The 13,626-nt window shown below is 38.0% G+C and overlaps 1 protein-coding gene and 1 long non-coding RNA gene across 2 annotated transcripts; one reads left to right on the forward strand and one right to left on the reverse strand.

The window, feature by feature from the left end:
- Positions 1-1,372: 1,372 nt before the first annotated feature.
- Positions 1,373-7,266, forward strand: LOC106962713 (Golgi phosphoprotein 3-like). Its single transcript, XM_015057280.1, has 5 exons — positions 1,373-1,823; positions 2,299-2,430; positions 2,646-2,760; positions 3,971-4,131; positions 6,974-7,266. Exons 1-5 carry the CDS (start codon positions 1,611-1,613, stop codon positions 7,235-7,237), a joined length of 885 nt encoding a protein of 294 aa, XP_014912766.1. The 5' UTR covers positions 1,373-1,610; the 3' UTR covers positions 7,238-7,266.
- A 4,222-nt stretch (positions 7,267-11,488) lies between these two features.
- Positions 11,489-12,641, reverse strand: LOC106962711 (uncharacterized). The gene is made up of 2 exons (XR_001428044.1): positions 12,462-12,641; positions 11,489-12,342 (listed from the first exon to the last, which is right to left on the reverse strand). It is a non-coding gene; the product is annotated as an uncharacterized LOC106962711 (long non-coding RNA).
- Between the last annotated feature and the right edge of the window lie 985 nt (positions 12,642-13,626).

Consider the following 13,626-nt stretch of genomic DNA (forward strand, 5'->3'; position numbering starts at 1 on the left):
AGCATCCTGTCCTGCAGCAAATTCAACCCACGCCACTCTGAGTGGATCTGCATATGCATTGAATCATGCATGTGCAAAGCTGTCTGCAACCCCTCTCTGGACACAAAGTATCACATTAAATATGTTTTTTTTCTTGCTGCCAAATGTTTTGTAACCCAAAATGACACACTAAAATGAATTTCTGCATTTGATTCACATAGCCTGGCAGAAGATGAAGCTAAATAATTCATAGTTTATGCAGATGTCTGAGGCCTCTATACCAGCATTACCAGTCACAATGATGAAAATGAGACAGTAAAACTGACTAAATAAGAAAATATCAATTTAGAAAATTGATGTTTCTAATCTCTCTGATGTTTCTAATATTAACCAGCTGATCAGTATGTGAATCTCTACCTTCAACAGCTGTAGAAAGAGGAAAATGAATATCAAGTTGACGAAAAAAAGTAAGAAAACTTCAAAAAATATATTTGAAATATGAACAAAGTTGAACTTGGAGACCATCTTTGATTTTACGCTGTTCATGTTAAATCTTCCTCCTCGCTGACCCAGTTGTCTTGTCTGTTTCTGTTGTATGCCAAAAATAACTGAGATTAAAGATTCATTCACAGCCTTCATTCTTATTAATAATATTTATAGCCTTCATTCATATTGATAACATTCACAACCTTCGTTCATATTGATATTCATAGCCAACATTCATATGGATGTTTATACCCTAAATTCATATTGATAATATTGATAGCCTATATTCATATTAATGAAATTCACAGCCTTTGTTCATATCATTAAAATTCAACTCTTTCAGTCTTATCAACAATATTCACAGCCTGTTAATATTAATAGCCTTTGTTCATATCAGTAAGTCACAGCCTAAATTGATTTCAATAATAGTCACTGCGTTCATTCATATTTATTACATTCACAGCCTATGTTCATATTAATAATATTCAAAGTCTATGATCTTATAGATAATATTTACAGAATACGTTAATATTGGTGGTATTCAAAGAATATATTGATATTATTCCCAAATTACCTCCATAACAATATTTACAGTTTTATACATATTTTTAATATTCACAGCCCATACGTTCATTTGGGTTATATTCAGATCCTATGTTCATATCGATATTCACAGCCTTTGTTCATATTGATATTCACAAAATTAACATAAAGAATTTCAGTTTTAATGAATGTGTTTTCATCAATATTTTTAATGTATTTAATACAGTTGAACTGAAACTTTCACATTAAAAAAATGTATTTGATAAATCACTCGTCTGAATTACTATTAACCTGTTGTGTAGGATTTTCCCACAACATTGAAGGCAACACGAGAGAAGCGTTCACTGTCCTGCTCAGACCTCATTCGACGTCACAGAATCACCGCCACCATGTTGGATCAGGAAGTGGGCAGAGACTTCGCTAGAACACCGAGCCCAGCTTAACGTCAACGGCCGCTGACTCTTCTTGGCCGACCTGTCTTTCACCTCCTTTTTTCACCTCCTTTTTTCCCACTTCCACAATTCGGTTTTGATGCTGCACGGCTCCCTATCTCACCGAGGTAGGCGCCTGTCTTTGAATCCGACCGCTTCGCAGCCTCAGCTATGACTTCTCTCACGCAGAGAACCTCGGGCCTCGTCCAACGGAGGACCGAGGCCATTCGCAGCGCCGCTGCCGCCGAGAAGGAGAAAGATTCCGGTGGAGAGGAAGACGAGGCTCGCCGAGGTGAAGAAGAGGAGGACGACAAGGGGGACTCTAAGGAAACCAGGCTGACGTTAATGGAGGAAGTCCTGCTACTGGGCCTCAAGGACCGAGAGGTGCGGACTGTTTATAATCCGTTAATTTATTAAAAGTGTTTACGTTGCGTCATCGGCTAAATGTCAACACAGAACACTGAGTTTATCCACTCGGTAGCTAATGTTTCCGGGATTTGTTTATGCTCCGCTTGAAGTGTCTGACTTTAAAGTGTAACGGTGTAAATCCTGTTAGCTAACGTGTGTCAAGTAGCTTCTGTTTACCGACGTGCAACGTGTCAGTTCTCTCAAGGTGCTTAATATTAACAGTATTATCTGAATACGGCGGCCCGGTGCGGTACCGAAGCATCCGGTTCATAACTTCCCGGATCAAAGCAGTTATGCTACTTGTTTACCAAGATACGTAGCTTCCGCGGCTTGCGTTACCTGGGTAGTTCTCCAGGTGTGAGGTCCTTTGAAACCTGGAAGTGTTGTACCAAGGCTGGCTCAACACGTCAGCTAAGCAAGCGTTTTTTTCTTCTTCTTCTTCTCCGCTCAGGGCTACACGTCGTTTTGGAACGACTGTATTTCTTCCGGCCTCCGCGGCTGTATGCTGGTAGAACTGGCCCTCCGAGGAAGGATACAGCTGGAGGCCTGCGGTGTGCGGAGGAAAAGCCTCCTGGCAAGAAAGGTGGGTATTTGTCATCGAAATTCTTTACATGGCATACCGTAGAGTTTGTTTGTTATTAAAGATAATTATGCTTCAGAGGTCAGAGGAAGCATTTTTGTTATCTTTCCAACAAAGGCACTTCTTGCCTCTCTTGTAATTCCTGTTTGTATAAGATGTGAATCCAGTTCAAAGTTAACTTGACTGCCACTGACAATTCTCGTTTTTGTTTTTGCAAGGTTATCTGCAAGTCTGATGCTCCAACAGGAGATGTGTTGCTGGATGAGGCCTTGAAGCATATTAAAGACACTCAGCCTCCAGAGACTGTGCAGAGCTGGATAGAACTCCTCAGTGGTGAGATAAGCACTACTGACTTTGTAAAACAAAGCTTGCAGTCATCATGAAACTGCCCAAGTGGATTATGTGCCTTTATTTGCATATCTTGTGCTCATTTGCTCTATTTCACTACGAAGTAGTTTTCCCATTTGGCCCTTGTTATTCAAGGTTACTTACATTCAACCGTCTAAATTTTTAAGCAGGTCAAAATCCCACCAAGTCGATGCCACATTAGTTACCTTCAAATGTATCTCATTATTAATTTAAGGATGCAAGATTGTGTACGTTTTACTTCTTCCTTTAATTGGAATCATTGTGCTGTAGTTCCTGCAGATGTTTTCAGACTATTTTGCACCGTGCCAAAACTCTTCTTTTTAGGGAACTAAAAAACAAAATGACCAATTTGTCAATCGCCCGTGCTGTGAAGCTTACCACAAGCCGTAAGTTAAGTAACGAAGCGTGAAGGCAATGGGCACTCCTGTCGGCGTTGAAAACCATAACTGAGCAAAAGTATATTTAACTTGAGTTATTAAGTCACCTAAGTTATCTTTAATCTTAATGTGATTCATAAATTTTAAAGGGAATTTATACGCCATGTTGGAGAAGAAATTCTTCAGTCTTTGCCTTAGGATTATCTAAATAACCAGTTTGAAAAAGTGCATTTTTCAAATATGTTTCGCAAAAGTGTAAAACATTCAAACGCTACAAGAGTGCTGCACCTACCATTTTAAATGTAAAAGCATTGTACAGCAATGTATATTAATGTTTGTTTGTTTTTTCCATGAATGTTGCCTGAATTTGTAAGAATTAGGACAGCCCACTAAATTACTTTATTAAATGGATTAAATCATCCTTTCTGATTTTTTGTTTCAGTCTTTTGAAGATAAATTTGGTTTTGTTTGCTGCAAAATAATCTATTTGCTCATTATTTCTGTATATTTTCCTCCATTTACACAATAACTGTCGCTATATTCTGTATCTCTTTTAGGAAATGGAGGGTAGATTAACGTTAACACTCTCAATCCAACTACTACTATCCTAACAGCTCACCATCGTCACAACTATTAATCGTATATCTTCACTATGCTGACATGGAAGTGTGGTTTCTACCTTCTCGGTATTGTGATATTGTCTGTTGCCTTAGGGCGACATACCCAAGCGGAGTTAGCTTACGGAAACATGCAGAAACTCTGGTTATTTAAAGCTACATTTTTGTGGTGACCTGTAGGAGAGACCTGGAATCCCCTGAAGCTCCATTATCAGCTTCGAAACGTCAGAGAGCGTCTGGCTAAAAACCTGGTGGAGAAGGGGGTCCTCACCACAGAGAAACAGAACTTCCTGCTTTTTGACATGACCACACATCCGCTAACCAACAGCACCATCAAGCAGGTATGATGAGGCAGTGTTCATCCCGTCCATTCATCGTGAGATATGTTGTTGAGCTGAGTAAGGATTAACGAGTCGATATGTATCATAAAAGGTAAAAGCATTTTTCAGCTCTCTGCTATGACTGACTGCTATTGTGTGAAGTGTAGTCACACCCTCAGTTTAATTTTCAACAGGTTTGACCTCTGCTAGCACAGCTTCAGTTACATTAGATCTTGATAAAGTTGTGTGTAATTTGTCTTTAGCTTGTGTGTTTTGCGAGTTTTGCACCACACAAAACCATTCATAGCTTCTTCACAAAGTACATCTGTGAATAATTTGATGTTGGTATAAATTTAGCTGTTACGTAAATGCCAGCTGGATTTCTTTACTAAAAATATATTCATATAAAAGTGAATATTTTCAATGTTAAAGGGGGGAAATAGTTGGGGATTCAGGCTGAATGTTCTGCAGCATTGCATTGTTTACTTTTTGGTTTACAGGGGCAAGCGTGTGCATTTCTTTATCAGAGCCACCAAGATAAAATCTTCCTTTTATCCCACAACTTGCATTTTAAGTTTCAGCAAAGTTTAAGTGTTGCAATCTCAATAGTTCTAGATGATGCACTTCTGTTTCTGAAGTTTTAGATTTTAGATCAGCATTTCATCAGCTTGCAGAGTAGCATGCAAGAGGGAATGGAGTAGAAATGAAAGGATGTATAAGTGTCCAAGGCTATGACCCGTATTTGTTGTCCTTTTTCTCTAAATGATGCATTCTTTTAGCTAAAAATATTTGCTTTGAAAACATCGTTTCCACAATAAGTACTGGGACCCAGCTATTGGTGAAGTTATTGCATTTTACTTTATTTTAAGCAAACATTGCCATGTGTATATTTATTTTTTAATTTTATTGGTTTATAATTGCATCTGCAGATTGATCATACTCTGGCCTCCAAAATGAGGATGTCCGTGAAGCTCTTCACGTGTTGTGTGATTAATTTCTTTGGTAATATAAGTTAACTTACATTATTGTACCAACAAACTATGACGTGTGTGTAACATGAGTCACACACACGTCATCCTCTCACCATTTTAAAGATTCAGCACGTCACAACATGATTCATTGTGAGTTTTACAAAACCTTTATCTCCATTTAAATGAGACTTTTATTTTAGTAGACTTGATGATGCTTCGAAACTACTTGGCTCAGCTAATATTTCTTAATTAGATAGAAAAATAAGCTGTAACTTTATTTTTTTATTTTTTTTTTTTTTGTGAAAGATGGGATTCAGCCAACAAGCCTTATTAGTCTAATAAATTGTGCTCACTGGCAGAAATCTGAGGATTGCACCAAGAAGCAATATTTCCAGCTTATGCTGAGTTGGATGTTCGCTCTCTACATCACTGATGTGGATCTGTATTAAACTGACAGTTTGAACTGTAAGAAGACCAACTTGTTCAATAAATCTTCCTAGTTGAATAAATATCCCAGGAGGAAAAAATGAGGTTGAAACACTTATGTGGTCAGGCGGATTGATTGTAATTGAGTCATAAGAACCGAATGGAGAACTTTTGATTAATGGTGAGTAAATGTTGGGCTCATCCATCATTGAGACCTTTATCCAATTGATATTTATTAGCCTAAAATGCCCAGCGGGATGAGTCTTGCACAAAGCGTCCCACTTTCGTTGTCCTTTAAATTTTGGGCTTTTTGAGATGACAAGATTTGCCCACCAAGTGCAGATGCTCTAATTGCTGATTCTTTAAACGGAAGAACGACTATTATTTCTACTGCCACTAAAATCAATCAGATTTTAAACGGTTTAAATATCTACTCCATATTTTTCATCTGTTTTTGTGTTTTAACTGGACTATATACGCCGGAGGCCAGCCAACTGTGGTTTCAAAACAGCATTACTTTAGTAAGAGTGTTTGGTGGGATGTTTTAAATTCCTGTGACTGTTGGTGGTTTTTGCTACCTGAAAGACAAAATTAGCAGCATCCTACTTGATGGAGATGTGGTGTGGTATTGCAGTGTCCTTTCAGGCAGCTGAACTTTCGGGTCTTATATTTCAAGACCTTTAAACTGTGAAATTGTATAAATACCAAAGATAAATAATCCAAATAGCAGTGGAAATGCGCAAAAACGTCTCAGTTAATACAAAACGCGGCTGTAATGTCGATAAAGATTTTTGTATTGTTTAAGAATAATGATAATATTTAATAACCTTTTTTTTTTAAATAAATGTAAATTTAAAAACAAATTTTAATAATACAGCAATTGTAGATTGTTTTAACTTTTGAAATGTACATTTTCTAAACTTCAGATTTGTAGAGAAGTTTGTTAGCCGGCTCATGTTATAACACAAAACGGGTTCATGATTTATTTCATATTAATCTGAAGGATTTAAACTACTAAGTGGCATAAAATCACGCCTAAGCTTCTACTATATGTAGTTAACAGCTTTATTGAGGTGATAATTGTTTTTCTACAACTCTTTAAGAGTCTAAATGAGGTGTGAAAAGACTCATTTTTCTGAGGGAACCCATACAGCTGCAAACAGAAAGCCTCAGTTAATTAAGTTACCTTATATTTACCCTCACAGTGCAGTATGTTTCAGAGCATGATGAACCTGATGATGCTTTAGAGTTGCAAACTAAAGGAAGAGCTTTGTGAAACTTCCTTTGTACCGACCACTCAACTCTCTTAAGCGAGTGTTACAGATTTGGTGAACGCTGGAAATGCTGTGGGTTCCCCTTTACTTTTAGTGATTGGTTAAAAGTATAACTGTCATCTGTAAAAGGGATTTCTGTTTTCTCATTTGGCACTTGAAGTGGAAGTAACGCTTTCCTTTTATCCACCGCAGCGCCTTGTCAAGAAAGTCCAGGATTCCGTTTTGGAGAAGTGGGTCAACGATCCTCATCGCATGGACAAGCGGGTGCTCTCCCTGATTCTCCTGGCTCACTCGTCCGACGTCCTAGAGAACGCCTTCGCCCCCCTCCAGGACGACCAGTACGACCTGGGCATGAAGCGGGTCCACACCCTGCTGGAGCTGGAGCCCGAGAAGGAGAGCTCAAAGCCCAATGCCAATGAACTCATGTGGGCTGTGGTCGCTGCATTTACTAAATGAAAATGCCTGACTGGTTGAGACTGAAACGATCTGGCTGTGGTCTGGGTTATTTAATTGGTTGAAGGACTTAATAAGACAGACTTCACTTAAATGAGACAATCTATTCTGGTTGAGGAGCCTGTTTATACATCTATTCTGGATGACATTTTTTTTTTTTTGGTGGTAGTCCATATTAACAAAGTGCAGTCTGAGTGGTGGTGGGCTTCACCAAGTAACTGTTGATTGGAAGGAATGATGTCTGGGTGGAAAACGACGACGGGCTGCTTTCACACGAGTGAGGTAAGTGATCTGCCACCGCGGACTATGGATCTATTTCAAAACATCAACACTACAAGCGGACGAGCCTCTGCTTGCACAGGATGGCACCAGAGAGCAGAGCAGGTGGCAGTTGTCATGGTGAATATGAAGAAACTGACCAGGGTCAAGCGTCGCATCAAAGAAAAGAAAAAACGTCACCTGCATTGCTTCAAGGTCTGGCCACGGTTTGCAAACTAGTCTCTGTACGCTCCCTCATGCTAAGTCACGAATTACAAGACGGAAAATTACATGGCTATAGATGCTCTTTGCACTCACGGAGGCCCCATCCCCCCCCCTCCCGCGCTGCGCTACGCTCTCTCCAACAGTTCATTCCCCAACGTGTTGGGGAGAAATTGCTGTTATCGTTACTGTTAGAACAGACTACCTGAATGTTTCACAGATTTTCTCGTTATTTTGTCCTCATGCCTCCCTTCTTTCTCATCGCATCCTGGGGAAGAAAGGAAGGATAAAAACACCCAAGTTATCTGACCCTTTAGTGACTTACATGAAGAATTTCACCTCGAGTGTATTTAAGTACGAAAAAAAAGAAAACTTTTGCTTTTTTTTTTTTTTTTTTGCAAGGGTCCATTCTGTGTCTATAGTACATGGCAAGTCTCACCATTGTTGTTTTATGTAGCTAGCTGATGCCTGGAGTAGCCTTTCATTTATTACCTGTTTTATTCAGTCTTTACCCCATGTAGGTTGGATTGTATTTATAGGTATTTTACAGAGTGGAGTAACATTAAAAATTATGAACTTTAGCAACTCTGACAGAAAAAAAAAATTAATTAAAAGCTCCCTATGTAGACTGCTTCTGATCAATAACAGCTTCTGCTTTCTGAGTGTGAATTAAAACTAAAGGTGCTTCCAGAAACTAATTTCAGATTGGGATCTCTGAGGGTAAGAGCTACGAGGCTGCTTACTGAAATAGGCTGAGGATATTTCTACTAGACAGGTTTGTTTCAGTTTGGTCCATGTTGGTGTCAATTCCCCCTTATTTTTGTTTTTAATGATTAAATGCACCTCTTCACTGAATGCAACTGGTTTTACACCCATAATGATTGAAGAGTCTTGTTCAAGTGGAGTTTTTGTTATCTGCCTTATGAAAGTAACAGGCCTGGTTTCCCACTTTGCTGATCCACAAATTTCAGTGTGAACTGTTTTCCTTCTACGAAAGAATGGAAATTATCAGTAAAAATCTAAGAAGATGAAACGCGTAGTTTGGATGAGGCGTCCCTTAAAAAGGTTCCATCTTGCAGTTGATGAATCTGTAAGTTTTATTTTATATATCTAGTCATAAATCATACAGATTTTGTTTAAAAAAAAAACAAATAAATAAAAAACATGGGGATGTTGTTTTGTACTTTAGAAGACGCAAGAGTTATGTGGGGCCCAAATGAATCCAGAAGAATAGAACATGTAGTCCGTTGGAACAAAAACTTAACACCAAAAACATGATTCAGAGCAAGTCAGTTCAAACTTATTTTCACAAATAAAAATGTGATCATAAATATAATTCAATTCTAGTTAATGTAATCTTTGTGTAATGTGAAATTGCTTTTCGTTTGATTGTATACATTTTTTTTCCCCTTCCTGTTTGGTTTTAATTTCTACATGCAACATACCAAGGGGTATGAATAACTGTTCCAAAGCGTTTACAGCAAAGAGACCATGCATGCTACTGGTGGAGGGGCCGGGGTACTTGACGGATGTAGCTACAGAGAACAGGCTTGTATGTAATTATTAGTCATTTTACGTGTATGATCTAATGGAATTCAATGAAAGGGATCTACTCTGCTATTCTCTATAATTCTGTATGCTTTTTTTGTATTACCACAGAAAATAAAGTAAGGATCCTTTAAGTGCCTGAATTCACACTGTTTTGGTGTTTTTTATTTTCATGTTCTCCGTAACCATTTTTGCATCCATGTCTCATAGGTTTTTTTTTTTTTTTTTTTTACCTGCTACAAAAATGTATGATTTATTCATTTTGAGTAAAGTCTGTAGTTCACAATGTAGTTTTCAGTGTTTTTCCTCAAAGTTAGAATGAGTTTACCAACTACTACTACACTAGATTCAAATGTTTGAGCATAAAAATGGTTCAAAGTACAGATCTTTGACATTCAGTCACCAGATGCAGTTAATATACTGGATAATCTTACTTTCTCATGCAAAACTACTCAAAACCCTTGAACGTTAAAGTTATGTCGCATTGCAAATATTTATGTTTGGATTTTACTCAGACCAACACAGGTGTAGCGCATAATAAAGTCTGTCCTCAAGGGTTGGTATCCTGCATGTTTATATTCTTTCCCTGGATCATTAGCAGATTTCTGCTGGGAGAGGATAGTTGGGCCATTTGAATCAGTTGTGTTAGAGCAGAGACACAAACTGCCAGGAGCTGGATACCTATGACTTAAAGGGCCAGTGTCTTTTTGGATGCCTCTCTGCTTCAGCACACCTGGTTCCAATGTTTGCTCATTAGCAGAGCTCTGTAGTGCTCGACTGCCTGCTAGAGAGGCAGTTTAACCATTTAATTCAAGACTGCAAAACATAAAGGCACACGTCTAAAAGCTGCAGGACCCTGGCCCTTGAGGGCTGGAGTTTGAGACCACTGGCTAAAAGGCACGTGCTTTATGCGCTTGGTGCCACTCACGCACGCGTTTGCATGTTATTTCCACTTGGGGGCAGTCTTGTCAATAGGAAAAAAAATTTGAAGGGTAGTTCTTTGCGGTGTTCTTGCTGTTGTTGGATAAAAACACATACTCATTTTTCCCCCTCACTTTCTAAATAACAAACCTATTTTAAGGTCAGTTAGAATAACCAAGATTATTTCTATTTGCTAAATGTTACAATAATCAGAGAATCAGCTGATAAATTTTTCAAAATCAGAACTTTACATTTCCTCAATATTTGCTAGCATTGCCACAAAGTTGACTTAAGCCACTTTGTAACCACTTTGCCTAGTTGCTAAGAGTCATTGTCCATTTGGAATATCCATTCACTTCTGAGTTTTAATTTCCAGGCTGATGTCTTATGATATTGCAGCAATATTTCCTCATAATGTATTTTTCTTGGGTTGCCATCTGGTTTATGCAGTGAACCAGTTCCTTGTGTGCGTTTGGAAACTCCAATCTGGCTGTTTTGTATTTCTTTTAAAATAACTGAGTGACCTTTCAGCCCATGCCACAGCAACATGGCAAAGTCTTTGGCTTTTGTTCTGGGTTCTTTGCTGATTTCTTGAGATTTCCATAATTTCCAACAAGATAGTGTGTCTGAGGTGTTCCCTTGAAAAGCATCCACAGGTGTTCCTCCAATTAACTTAAATGTGTCAGTTGCCCTGTCATTAGTTTCCAAAGCATCATCATCTGGGCTTTCCCTTGTTAAAAGAGATAGTAATCATTTTGTATGTAAACTGCTGATTTAGAAGACATTAATATATAAATCTCCAACATATTCACTCATTGTGGCATTCAGCAAATCTTTATTTGGTGTTTGTGAACCTCTGTCAATAAAATTTGACATATTAAACCATGAGTCTTATCCTGTTCATGATACTGTTTTAGAAAACCGGATTATCTTTTGTCAGAGGCTTCTTCAAATTTGCTGTAATACAGACTGCTACACAAGATATTTTCTACCCACGGCCAACACCATCTGCAGCTCTGAAGAAATCAGAATAAATGAGTTACAGCAGTTTTTTCCCTTTGGGATCAGTAAAGTATTTTTGAATTTGAATGAGACAGACACATTTCTGTGCGAGTTCTAAATTTAAGAATCTAATCTAAAAGCAAATCCAGGTATGATATCTGAAAACATTTTGTTTTTGTTTTCTCCCGGAAATAAAAAGAGAAATCGCTCATGCTTTAACAGATATGAGCTTCCTTTGTCTCTTGGCTAATTTTCACATTGTCATCACTTTGTTATATATAAAAAAATACCTTAGTCTCAGCATAGTATTGGGGATGATTTATTTTTAAGATCCAAGTATCAGTGCAAAACAAAATTAATGCCATCAATTACAGTATCCTCATAATTAGGCATACAAAGGTACATCTGTTAAAAGTGGAGATAATTTAGTCAGTTTTTTCTGCTACATTTCAAAGACATAGTATTTCAAATATACTCTGCCTAACATCTCTGCAATGTTGTCAAAGACAGAATAGGTTGTATAAAATCTGACAAAATTTTAGCTTAAAAAAAAACTTAAAGCAAGTTCATAAATACGTAAAACAATAAATAGAACTACAACCACTATCAAATAACAGTTGTATCCCATTTAACAAAGACAGTACTAGTAACTATAATGAGAAGAAAGAAATAGTTTCATTTGTAACCTTTTTAACAAATCCGTAACACCAACGCTTTTCCATTGCTGCAACTCTTAAATGAACATGAACATGATTCGGTGCATGAATGTATGTGTTCTTCAGTTCCAGTATCTTCAGCGGGCAACTGCCATGTAGTCGTCGTTCTTTGGTCCAGTCAGCCGCGGGATCGTCATCCTCCCGCCCGTTTTGTCTTCCATCTTAATTTCACTCCCAACTCCACACCGGCGAGTCCCGCCAGATGGGTCAGCGGTGGAAAGCCCTCGCAAGGGTCACCACGTCGTAACCGGGTTCTCATCCAAGGCCAGTTTGGGTTTCGTCGAATTCATGATTCCATCTGTGTCGGTGTGACCTCTCATTTTATTTTGCTGACAGACTCATAGTTCTTGAGCAGCATTTCCAGGAGTTTGTATCTCCAGTACAATTTATCTCCAACTTGCCTCAGCTCGCGAGCGCAGAGCTCAACGGCGGCAGGAAGATCTGTGAGGCAGGAAAAAAAAAAAAAAAAGTCAAGGTTACAATTGGAAACAGTCAGACTCGTAGATTAACACTATCACATTTTTACTCAAACAGGTTTGTATACATTCTTTTTGACTCACCGTGGTTTTCCATTTTGACTGTCATCTTACGCCAGAAGTTTTCAGATGTTCAGTTTTTCTCGATCACTGAGCTTTTAAACACCCGTTGTGTTGCTTTGACAAGGAAGAACAGGTTGTAGCTAAACTTAGGAAGTGAAGCTTAAGTACTATGAGGTGGAGGAATCCCCTGCAGTCTCAGTAAAGCTCCACCCACCATGAGAACTTGTTTATGATATTGTTGTAAACTTCTCTAATCAGGAAGCCTTACATAACATGTATTATCTTTACTCTTTATATTATACACATCTGCTGGTAAGGCATGACGGTACTAGAAAACTAATGAAAATACTCACAAATGAAAAATTTGATAACTTAATGAGTTCAGAGCAGTGCGATATCGAAAGTAAACAACTACAGTGAGTCATATGACGCAAGATGACATCATTTCTTACTCCCATATTCGGATACACGTCAGTAAATTAAATCTTGCTTATTATTAAGATACATTTATGTAAGTGTACAGCTTTACCAGTTCACAGGAGGATTGTTTTTGTGTTCAAATGGGACAAAACTCCAAAGGTTAACTGTCACTCAGTGGGGGAGAAAGTACTCAAAAAATGTACTTAAGTAAAAGTACAAATACGCAGACAAAAATGTACCCAAGTAAAAGTACCACATTAACATTTTACTTAAGTAAAAGTAAAAAAGTTCTGTTTTTTAAAAATACTTAAGTATTAAAAGTAAAAGTACTTACTGAATGCATCACCTAATCGCTAATATCATTAAGTGTACCTATTGTATTTAATTCTAATACATCAGCAATGTGCCATTTTAATGAACAATGCCACAGATAAAGCATGTTTTTATTATGTTTACTCTGTAACATAGTTTAGACTTAGATATGTGATTCTATGCATCATAATTTCAGGGATGGAAACATCTTGTCTCCTGTCCTAACGTAGCATGAACTCCACTTTTTTGCCACTAGTGGCATTTATTTTGAAAGAAATCCAACAGAAAGGGTGGGCAGTGGAGGACATGGAACCAAGGAGCCACGTAGAAGTGTTGTAGTCTAGACCACTGAACCTGAGACCAAATCAAGACCAAGACCAGCACCCTGCGCTACATGACACAATAAAATTAAGTGCACCTATCAAAATTGCTTCTGAAATTGATCTGAAAGATC

Source organism: Poecilia latipinna, unplaced genomic scaffold (genome assembly GCF_001443285.1).
Source record: "Poecilia latipinna isolate Pla-1442-1.1 unplaced genomic scaffold, P_latipinna-1.0 Scaffold1452, whole genome shotgun sequence".
Classification (NCBI taxonomy): Eukaryota; Metazoa; Chordata; class Actinopteri; order Cyprinodontiformes; family Poeciliidae; genus Poecilia; species Poecilia latipinna.

What these genes read in the sequence shown, in the direction of transcription:
- LOC106962713 (XM_015057280.1), top strand. Translation starts at nt 1,611, where the DNA reads ATGACTTCTCTCACGCAGAGAACCTCGGGCCTCGTCCAACGGAGGACC. An exon ending in CTGGATAGAACTCCTCAGTG is followed by an intron (nt 2,761 to 3,970) that starts GTGAGATAAGCA and finishes GGTGACCTGTAG; the next exon opens with GAGAGACCTGGAATCCCCTG. An exon ending in CCAACAGCACCATCAAGCAG is followed by an intron (nt 4,132 to 6,973) that starts GTATGATGAGGC and finishes TATCCACCGCAG; the next exon opens with CGCCTTGTCAAGAAAGTCCA.